Source organism: Aotus nancymaae, unplaced genomic scaffold (genome assembly GCF_030222135.1).
Source record: "Aotus nancymaae isolate 86718 unplaced genomic scaffold, 86718_ANA_hifiasm-v0.15.2.pri h1tg000028l, whole genome shotgun sequence".
NCBI classification, from domain to species: Eukaryota; Metazoa; Chordata; class Mammalia; order Primates; family Aotidae; genus Aotus; species Aotus nancymaae.
The window spans coordinates 6546437-6556933 of record NW_026988441.1 but is presented as its reverse complement, the minus strand read 5'-3'; the positions used below and the strand labels follow the sequence as shown (position 1 = coordinate 6556933).

At 58.6% G+C, this 10497-nt stretch overlaps 2 protein-coding genes across 2 annotated transcripts; one reads left to right on the top strand and one right to left on the bottom strand.

The window, feature by feature from the left end:
* Window positions 1–706: 706 nt before the first annotated feature.
* FUT1 (fucosyltransferase 1 (H blood group)) lies at window positions 707–5389 on the bottom strand. The gene is made up of 2 exons (XM_012462821.3): window positions 5306–5389; window positions 707–3608 (listed from the first exon to the last, which is right to left on the bottom strand). The coding sequence occupies exon 2, from the start codon at window positions 3604–3606 to the stop codon at window positions 2506–2508; it is 1101 nt and encodes a 366-aa protein (XP_012318244.2). The 5' UTR covers window positions 3607–3608; window positions 5306–5389; the 3' UTR covers window positions 707–2505.
* Window positions 5390–7888: 2499 nt separating this feature from the next.
* Window positions 7889–9936, top strand: FGF21 (fibroblast growth factor 21). The gene is made up of 3 exons (XM_012462835.3): window positions 7889–8123; window positions 8573–8676; window positions 9646–9936. Exons 1-3 carry the CDS (start codon window positions 7889–7891, stop codon window positions 9934–9936), a joined length of 630 nt encoding a protein of 209 aa, XP_012318258.1.
* Window positions 9937–10497: the final 561 nt, after the last annotated feature.

The following is a 10497-nucleotide window of genomic DNA, read 5'->3' as shown; positions in this document are numbered from 1 at the left end:
GGGAAATGTAGTTCAATGGTTATCTGTTTGCTCGCTCCCGCCTCCGTCTCTTCTCTCCACGCAGAGGTCCCAGTGGGAGGAGAGGGCTGGGGGCCAATACTGAGGGTCCAGGAGAGAGCAACTGGGGGCTCAGACCTTTGGGTCCTGGAAGGTCTCTCTCTCCTGTGTGATCGAAACAGGGAACCAGAAAAACCGAGGCCACGAGTCACACAAGTCCAGCAACAAGGGACTGTCAGATATAAGTAGGGACAGTACTCTCAGTCTCGAGTAATAAAAGTCCTCAAGGCCGGGCGCGGTGGCTCACTCCTGTAATCCTAGCACTTTGGGAGGCCGAGGCGGGCAGATCACGAGGTCAGGAGATCGAGACCATCCTGGCCAACATGTGAAACCCCATCTCTACCAGGAAAAAAAAAAAAAAAAGCTGGGCGTGATGGCGTGCGCCTGTAATCTCAGCTACTTGGAAGGCTGAAGCAGGAGAATCGCTTGAACCGGGGAGGTGGAGGTTGCAGTGATCCCAGATCATGCCACTGCACTCCAGAGCCTGGCCACAGAGCGAGACTCTGTTTCCAAAAAAAAAAAAAAAAAGAAAGTTCTTAGAATCTTAGACGTGCCCCACCTCTTCCTCCACTGTCTTACCCACTTACACACACACACACACACACACAGCGCTCTTGTTCCAAAAAAGCCTCAGAGACAGGGATTGGTGCTGTGGACTTTTAATTCATACCTCCTGCTCTCTTACCTGTGGCAGCTGAGTTGGGAACTGTACTGTAACTGTACAATTTCACTGAAACTGTAACTCCCTGAGAAACCTAGAGGCATGGGATGAGTAGATGGGGGATGAGATCAGAGTTGACTCTTCTTTCACCCTCCAAAAAACAGCAGGGGGCTCCTGAGATCTCAACAATCCTGTCCACCTTGGCCAGACCTCGCCCTCGTGCCTGGGTTTGAGGCTGGGTCCAAGGTCTGCATGCCTTTGGATCCTTTTATCCCAGACCTGCCCAAAGCCAGACGTAGTGGTTTCGTGAGTTCAGGGGCAGACAGTGATTAGCAATGAACACAACACCTGCCAGCTTTTCACAAGCACAGAGGGTGTGTTTATGCCTGCACACTTCCAGAAAACAGATCCCAGACCCCCAGCGGCCCACCTGCAGAGAAAGACCAACTTCCTTCATTGAACTCAGAGCCAATATATGCAGGTCTTGGCAGTTTACGATTTTAAAAAAGAAGTGTTCTTAGATCCCTGGAAAGTTCTGTTCCAGAAGCTGCACCATTTAGCTGTGATCCCTCACCCCACTTTCACATTTTAGCCTGTCTGCTCAAAACAAATTTTAAAAAGTCTTTGGGGAGCTGGGGACCGGGATGGACAGACTCCCACTCTGCTCACCAACTACCCCCGTTTTTCCAGAGACTGTGAACAGAGCAAAATGCTGGCCAACTAGAGATGGTTTGTCTTTCATGTCGATCTTTCCAGCAATGCTGGGCACTGAGCTTCTAGTTGTACATTCATTAGATTCTTCACTTGGCCACGTCTGTAATCCCAGCATTCTGGGAGGCCAAAGTGGGAGGATTACTTGAGGCCAGGAGTTCAACAACAGACTGGACAATATCACAAGATCTTGTCTCTACAAAAATAAAACATAAAAAAAAAAAATTAGCAGGGCCGGGGCAGTGGCTCATGCCTGTAATCCCAGCACTTCAGGAGGCTGAGGCAGGTGGATCATGAGGTCAGGAGATTGAGACCATCCTGGCCAACATGGTGAAACCCCGACTCTGCTAAAAATACAAAAATTAGCCAGGTGTGGTGGTGTGCATCTGTCCCAGCTATTCAGGAGGCTGAGGCAGGAGGATCCCTTGAGCTCAGGCATTCGAGGTTTCAGTGAGCTATGATCGTGACACTGCACTCCAGACTCCAGCCCGGAAAATAGAGCAAGACCCTGTCTCCAAAAACAAAAAACCAACAAGATTTTTCACCTTAGTTAGCTGGATTTCCAGAACCCCATCCCCTCCAGAAGGGCCCTGCAGGGTTCTTCGCAGCCATCGAACCTGGCCCTCTCTAGAACAAGTCTCCCTCTAGAATCACTCCAGAAACACAGAACGGGACTTGCTGAATGCTTGCTCTGGACCAACCATGTGTTCCCTCAGTCTTCTGAGGACCCAGGGGAGCAGTAAACCTTTTCTAGAAAAGAGCAGAGGGAGAGTTCTCTATTCCTGGGGGCTGTCATCTGGAACTACTCTAGATATGGGCTGGGAAGAGCAGGTGGGCACTGTGGCTTCTAGAACTGCCTGCCAGCCATCAGAAAAAGACATTTTGCTGTTTGAGATGTTCAGACAGTTCCAGAAAGATCCCCCTTCTCTCCAACTCTCCCAACTAGAAATGCTCTGGAAAAGGGTGCCAGTTGGCTTCAGGAACACCACAAGCTTCTCCAGAAGATGCCAGGCTTCTGGAGCCACAGACTGCTGGCTCTAGAAAGATCAGGCTATTCCGGAAAGTCTCCCCAGCTCTCAAGGCTCAGCAAGTGTCCAGAGTGGAGACAGGTCTGCGTTAATGCCGACCCACTCGGGCAGGAAGGCGGCCTCCGGCTTAAAGATCTTCAGGAACTCTGAGTCTGGCAGGGTGAAGTTGGCCAGGTAGACAGTGTCTCCGCCAGCCAGGTAGGCAGCCCAGAAGCCGAAGGTGCCGATGGTCATGATGGTGTGGTTGCACTGCGTGAGCAGGGCAAAGTCTTTCCACGGCGAAGCCTCCTGTCCGTCGCCAGCAAACATCACATCGCCCTTCGAGGCGTCGATGTTTTCTCTACACCAATCCATGCCGTTGCTGGTGACCACAAACACCGGGGCTTCGTGCCTTGCCCGGAACCAGTCCATGGCCTCCCGGAGGTAGGCGCCATTGCCCACCACGCCCTTCCAGCGCTGAGGCATCACCTGGAGGTAGTCCCCACGGCGCACGTGGACGCCCACGAAGGTGCGCGGCCGGTCCCCCGAGCGCCCCAGGCGGAGCCGCCGCAGCACGCTCTGCGCCTCTTCGCGAAGGTGGTCATGCAGCGTGAACTCACTGCGGATCTGTTCCCGGAGGTGATGGAAGAAAGTCCAGGAGCAAGGGAAGCCGGAGAGCTTCAGGAAGGGATCCCCCAAGTCCGCGTACTCCTCCGACATCCAGTCGTGAAGCCGCAGCTCCCGCCAGGGCGTGCGGCTGTCCACCTCTGGGGCCAGCACGGGCAGCGTGATGCGGAAGACCGGGGCCAGCGCGGCGTGCATGGCGGGCAGGATGAAGGCTCGGCGACCGTTGAGCTGGGCCAGAGCCAGCAGCGTGGCATACTGCCCCATCTGGTTACCAAACCGGCCATCGGGGTAGATAGTCCAGGTGCCGGAGAGGGAGGCAGAGTTCTGGGGACAGGGAGAGGAGGTGTTGGGGCTCATCGGGGTACCCGGCAGGCAAAAGATGGCCATGGGGGATGTCACCAGGCGGCGGTCTGGACACAGGACCGACAGGCCTAGGCCGTGTCGAATGCTGTCTTGGTGGATGTGGAGGAAGAAGGAGATTGCAGAGAGGACACAGACTACAAGGAAGGCCAGACAGAGGTGACGATGGCTCAGTGGCCACATGGCTGCAGGGGAGGAAAGGAGAATTAGCAGATTCGCAGAGGCTGAGCAGGGGCGGCTGAGGAGGGATGAGGGAGGAGAGGGAGGCCTGGGTTCATTTCCCCTCCATCCCAGGGAAAGAGGAAGCTAAAGGTTTAGACTCCTGGGGCTGAGGTAGGGAAAGTCTGAGTCCTAGGTTTGAGGGATGAGAGCTTTGGGATCTCTGGGCATGAGGGATTGGAAGACAGTGAGGTGGTTTTCAAGGCAGCCATGGTTTGGCTGGGCACTGTGGCTCACACCTGTAAGCCCAGCATATTGGGAGCTGAGATGGGAGGATCTCTTGAGCCTAGGAGTTCCAGATCAGCCTGGGCAACAGAGCAAGACTCTACTTTTACGTAAAAAAATTAAAATTAGCTTGGCATGGCCTGGGCGTGGTGGCTCAGGCCTGTAATCCCAGCACTTTGGGAGGCCAAGGCAGGCGGATCACCTGAGGTCAGGAGTTCAAGACCAACCTGACCAACATGGTGAAACGCCATCTCAACTAAAAATACAAAATTAGTCGGGTGTGGTGGTGCATGCCTGTAATCCCAGCTACTCAGGAGGCTGAGGCAGGAGAATCGCTTGAACCCAGGAGTCGGAGGCTGCTGTGAGCTGAGATCACGCCATTGCACTCCAGCCTGGGCAAAAGAGTGAAGCTTCATCTCTAAAGAAAAGAAGAAAGAAAGAAAAAAGAAAGAGAGAGAGAAGGAAGGAGGGAGGAAGGAAGGAAGGAGGGAAAGAAAGAAAGAAGAAAAAAGAAAGAAAAAGAAAATTAGCTTGGCATGGTGGCATGTGTCTGTGGTCTCAGCTACACAGGAGCTACGGTGAGTGCATCCCACAATAAGCCACGATAGCACTGCTGCACTCTAGCCTGGGCGACAGAGAGGGACCCGGTCTAAAAAAATAAAAAATAATAATAATAAAAAGCAAAACACACGGATAGCCATGGTGCAGGTTCCTGCACTTTTCCTGCAGGAATCTCGAGTCTCCCCTCCTGTAAGGCCCACTGATCCTTCCTTCTTCCACCAGCTGATTCTCAGTACCTGCCTGTGAGGGGCAAAATCCACCACAGAGGTGATGATGGGAAGAAACAGTCCATGTGAAACAAGAGAGGCTGGAGGATCAGGAGCGGAAGGAGGATCTTGGTCCCGGAGGAGTAATGGCTGGGGAGGTGGTGGAGAGTCCTAGGGCCTTAGGAAGACCTGGAGAAGAGGTTGGGGTTGTACCTCTTCTTCCGGCTCTGAAGGAGTTGTTCCTGGGTCCCAGGCAACCGCAGTCCCCACTCACCTGAGCTCCTTGAAGGAGGCAGATCCACGCTTCGGGTGGCCAGAGCGCGCCGTCCGCCAAGGCTGGCCATATCCGGCGGCCCCCGGAACGCCAGGCGCCCGGCGCTCCGGCCCCGCAGCCCTCCCTTCCGCGCAGCCTGCCCGGACTAGCAGCGAGGGCTTGGGGAGGGGAGGAAGGAGGGGACGCGGCCGGGAGGTTAGCAGCCTCCGCCCTCCCGGGCCGGGCAGGTGCCAAGAAGATGGAGCCCCGCCCCTCCCCCGACGCCGAGTCCCAGCGCCCGGGGCTAGGGCAATGGCCCCTGGACCCACCGCTACCCAGATCCGGGATGCAGGGGACCGCGCCCCGCCCCGCCGCCCCAGCATTGACCTGCACGAGAGCTTCACCCCGGGCAGCCTACCTGGCTTCCGAGCAGCCGCCGCATCCTTGCGTGGACCCGGAGGCCGAGCGCCCAGCTACAAAGCTGGAGCCGGGAGGTCCAATCCGCCGCCCTCTCCTTCCCGGCGCCAGGGCTTAGAGTCGGCCCCAGGCACCTGGGTGCCTCGAGCCTGGCCACGCCCCAGCGGCTGGGCAGGGCCCCCGCACCTGGTGCCGGCGAGTGGGGGCCTCCGCCCCCTGCCGCGTCCTCCCCGGGGATGGAGAACCTATTTGCCAGGCTGCCGCGGGAGCGCGCGGGGGCCTCCAGCCTGCAGGTGCCCCCGCGCCCACCAGGGTCTCCGATCTCGCACCCACCACCCCGTCCACACTTAAACTCCAGAATCCCAGCCCCTAGTGGCTCCTTTTGGAGAATTCTAGGGTCCCGTGCCAAACTGCTACTTTCCAGACCTGCACTGCGCGGAAGCAGCCATTCCAACGCTGGAGACTGGAGTGGAACAGGGTCTGCTTCCCGTGCCGTCAGCAGCGCCCGTGGCGGCGGGCACCAGGAACAGAGGCCTCTGCCCGCTTGTCACCTAATTAAAGCATTTTCTCTGGTCCAAGGCCCACCTCCAGCATCGCCAACCAGGAGCAGGGCATGCTGACCCTCCACTCAACATACAGCAGTGTCAAGGACTCAGGAGTTCGACTTGATTCCCAGAAGTTTAGCCATCATCTCTCCAGGCTCAGGACTCCGAGCACCCAAGACCCTTCCCCTCACACCCAGAAGTCCCGCCCCTCCTCCCTCAGACCCAGGAGTCCAGACCCAGGACCCCTCTTCCCTCAGACCCAGGACCCCTCCTCCCTCAGACCCAGGGGTCCAGGCCCTGGCCCCTCCTCCTCCTCCCTCAGACCCAGGAGTCCAGACCCCCGCCCCTCCTCCCTCAGACCCAGGAATCCAGACCCCCAGCCCCTCCTCCCTCAGACCCAGGAGTCCAGACCCCAGCCCCTCCTCCCTCAGACCCGGGACTCCAAACCCAGGACCCCTCCTCCCTCAGACCCAGGAGTCCAGACCCAAGACCTCTCCTTCCTCAGACCCAGGAGTCCAGACCTAAGACCCCTCCTCCCTCAGACCCAGGAGTCCAGACCCAGGACCCCTCTTCCCTCAGACCCAGGACCCCTCCTCCCTCAGACCCAGGGGTCCAGGCCCCGGCCCCCCCTCCCTCAGACCCAGGTGTCCAGGCCCTGGCCCCTCCTCCTCCTCCTTCAGACCCAGGAGTCCAGACCCCAGCCCCTCCTCCCTCAGACCCGGGACGCCAAACCCAGGACCCCTCCTCCCTCAGACCCAGGAGTCCAGACCCAAGACCTCTCCTTCCTCAGACCCAGGAGTCCAGACCTAAGACCCCTCCTCCCTCAGACCCAGGAGTCCAGACCCAGGACCCCTCTTCCCTCAGACCCAGGACCCCTCCTCCCTCAGACCCAGGGGTCCAGGCCCCGGCCCCCCCTCCCTCAGACCCAGGAGTCCAGACCCCAGCCCCTACTCCCTCAGACCCGAGTCCAGGACCAGCCCCTCCTCCCTCAGACCCAGGAGTCCAGACCCGAGCCCCTCCTCCCTCAGACCCAGGAGTCCAAGCCCCCAGCCCCTCCTCCCTCAGATGTAGAAGCCCTATCCTTGCACCCTTAGGGGCTCCAGGAAATTAGCCAGCCTGTCTTCCCTCTGGGTGCCCACTCCAGAGCCTGGCTCGGCTGCCAACTCCAGTCCGAGACTGTCACCCACCCCTCCCCCCAGGTTATTTTAGGAGCACCTGCCTGAGCCTGGGATGGCTCCTCTGGTGAAAGAAACACCAGGATTGCATCAGGGAGGAGGATGCTGCGATGCCCAGGGTCTGAGCATCTGAGCAGGGGCAGAGGAGATTGAGGTCGGCCCACAGCCAGGCGAGAGGCTTCCAAGGCAGGGCACTGTGTCTCTGCCGAGGTCACTTTTTCGTACAGCAATCGCCACCTTGCTGAGGATCAAGGAAACTCCGTGTCAGACCATGCCCTCCCCTCAAACTTAGAAATTCAGATAGGGGTCAGAAATTTCTCTTGTTCACGAGATCTGCATGAATGAGCCAAGAGGTGGTTTTTCCAGGATCCCAGCACCCCTCCTTCCTCCGACTCAGGAGCTCAAGACCCCAGATCCTTCTCTCTGAGACTCAGGAATCTGGGCTCCCAGACCCTTTCATCTGAGTCCCAGCTAACCCGATCCTCCTCTCCCTTGTCCCCTAGACCCAGGAGTCTGGCCCCTCATTGAAAGGACCCCCAGATTGCATCATCCCTCCATTCAGGCTGCCCTTGCCACGATGGAATTCTAGTTTCTGCCAAGTGGGTCAAATATCACGGTTCAGGCGCAGGGAGGCTGATTGGGCGGAACTGTCTGGGTATAAATTCTGGAGCTCCTGCATCTATCCCAAAAAACAAGGGTGTCCTGTCAGCTGAGGACCCACCTGAAAGAGGACCCAGGCACTCAGGCCACCTGAGCAGCGATCTGTGGATCTGCTCACCGGGACAAGCAGAATCTGGCACAGATCTAGACCACGCAGCTTCTCCCGCTCACACCCCGGACATCGCCCGAGGACCTGAGCCATTGATGGGCTTGGAGGAGGTCGGGTTGGAGCACCCTGCACTGTGGGTTTCTGTGCTGGCTGGTTTCCTGCTGGGAACCTGCCAGGCGCACCCCATCCCTGACTCCAGTCCCCTCCTGCAATTCGGAGGCCAAGTCCGGCAGCGGTACCTCTACACAGATGACGCCCAGCAGACAGAAGCCCACCTGGAGATCAGGGAAGATGGCACGGTGGCAGGGGCTGCCCACCAGAGCCCCGAAAGTGAGTGTGGACCAGGGCCTGAGCCTGAGGGAGGAGGGACTGGGGGTCCTGGACTCCTGGGTCTGAGGGAGGAGGGGTTGGGGGTCTGGACTCCCGGGTCTGAGGGAGGAGGGGCTGGGGGTCTGGACTCCTGGGTCTGAGGGAGGAGGGGGCTTCGCCTGGACTTCTGGGTCTGAGGGAGGAGGGGCTGGGGGCCTGGACTCCTGGGTCTGAGGGAGGAGGGGGCTTCGCCTGGACTCCCGGGTCTGAGGGAGGAGGGGGCTTCACCTGGACTCCTGGGTCTGAGGGAGGAGGGGGCTTCGCCTGGACTCCTGGATCTGAGGGAGGAGGGGCTGGGGGCCTGGACTCCTGGGTCTGAGGGAGGAGGGGGCTTCATCTGGACTCCTAGGGCTGGGGCAGAGCGGGGTGGGAAGAGTTCCTCTAGGCGCCTTACCACTTTCTCCTCTTAGGTCTTTTGCAGCTGAAAGCCTTAAAGCCAGGGGTTATTCAAATCTTGGGAGTCAAGACATCCAGGTTCCTGTGCCAGAGGCCAGACGGGGCCCTGTATGGATCGGTGAGTTTCCGGGACCCTCCTCAGCGCCCACCGCTCCTCCTGGCGGCCGTCCTCACAGCCTGGGGTGCCATGTCTTGCTCATCCCCTGGAGCCAGACTTGATTCTATTTGCTCTGCACGCCCTGACCTCACGGCAACCTTTGGAAGTGGAGGTTGTTGTCATCAGTGTTTGCAAGATGGGGAAACTGAGGCCCAGGCCAAGGCACCACGACCTCAATCACGTGACGTGTGGAGCCAGCCTGGCCTGAGACTCAGGGGTGATCGTCTCGTTCTCAGTGACACCTGCTCCTGCCCACATTGCCGCTGTGTGCATGGCTCATGCTGGGCACAGGGACACTCGGGGAAGTCATGGCCAGGAAAGTGACCAGGACCTTGGGTGCTAGGGGGACCCCCCAGCCTGGCCTGAGAGAGCACTGGCTGCTCCAAGGGCTGGAATGTTCTCTGTGAAGTCTGCACTGACAGCAGGGGCCCTGCAGGACAGACCTGGGGTAGAAAAGAAATCTCCTGTTGGTGTTTGTTACCTAGAGGAGGGGCTGGGCCTGGACGCCTGGGTCTGAGGGAGGAGGGTTAGGGGACTGGATGCCTGGGTCTGAGGGAGGAGGGATAGGGGACTGGATGCCTGGGTCTGAGGGAGGAGGGGCTGGGGTCTGGACTCCTGGGTCTGAGGGGAGAGGGGCTGGGTCCTGGACTCCTGGGTCTGAGGGAGGAGGGGCTGGGTCTTGGACTCCTGGGTCTGAGGGAGGAGGGGCTGGGGTCTGGACTCCTGGGTCTGAGGGAGGAGGGGCTGGGTCCTGGACTCCTGGGTCTGAGTGGGGAGGGGCTGGGGTCTGGACTCCTGGGTCTGAGTGGGGAGGGGCTGGGCTCCGGACTCCTGGGTCTGAGCGGGGAGGGGCTGGGGGTCTGGATCCTGGGTCCTGCAACAGGAAAACATAGAGGAACCCTGTCTCTGATCCTGTTCTTTGTCCCCTAGCTCCACTTTGACCCCGAGGCCTGCAGCTTCCGGGAGCTGCTTCTTGAGGACGGATACAATGTGTACCAGTCCGTGGCCCACGGCCTCCCGCTGCACCTGCCGGGGAGCAGGTCCCCACCCCGGGACCCTGCACCCCGAGGACCAGCTCGCTTCCTGCCACTACCAGGCCTGCCCCCCGAACCCCCAGAGCCACCAGGAATCCTGGCCCCTGAGCCCCCCGATGTGGGCTCCTCAGACCCTCTAAGCATGGTGGGGCCTTCCCAAGGCCAAAGCCCCAGCTACACTTCCTGAGGTCCGGGCTGTTTACTATTGCATCTCCTCTTTATTTATTAGGTTATTTATCTTATTTATTTTTTTATTTTTCTTACTTGAGATAATAAAGAGTTGGAGAGGAGGCTGACCGTGAACATGTGTGAGTGTTTGAGGGAAGAAATGGGGTCTGCTTCCTCGTCGCCCTAACCACCTCCCCTCATGCTGGCCTGGCGTCCTGGCTTCCCGCCGGGCCTAACTTTTCTACCCTGCTAAAGCATCCCCAGGGAGTCTGGACTATCCCTGCTCTTTGAGAGGGCAAGACTAGCTGGGCACAGTGGCTCATGCCTGTAATCCCAGCACTTTGGGAGGCCAAGGCAGGCAGATCACAAGGTCAGGAGTTCGAGACCAGCCTGACCAACATGATGGTGAAACCCCATCTCTACTAAAAATACAAAATTAGCTGGGCATGGTGGTGGCACATACCTGTAATCCCAGCTACTCAGGAGGCTGAGGCAGGAGAATAGCTTGAACCCGGGAGGTGGAGGTTGCGGTGAGCCCAGATCACACCACTGTACTCTAGCCTGGGTGACAGAGCAAGAC

Bases quoted from the DNA above. Each gene is read 5' to 3' on its own strand.
- FUT1 (XM_012462821.3), bottom strand. From the start codon at position 3,606: ATGTGGCCACTGAGCCATCGTCACCTCTGTCTGGCCTTCCTTGTAGTC.
- FGF21 (XM_012462835.3), top strand. From the start codon at position 7,889: ATGGGCTTGGAGGAGGTCGGGTTGGAGCACCCTGCACTGTGGGTTTCT. The intron at 8,124-8,572 runs GTGAGTGTGGAC...TTCTCCTCTTAG, and splicing joins TGCCCACCAGAGCCCCGAAA to GTCTTTTGCAGCTGAAAGCC. The intron at 8,677-9,645 runs GTGAGTTTCCGG...TTTGTCCCCTAG, and splicing joins ACGGGGCCCTGTATGGATCG to CTCCACTTTGACCCCGAGGC.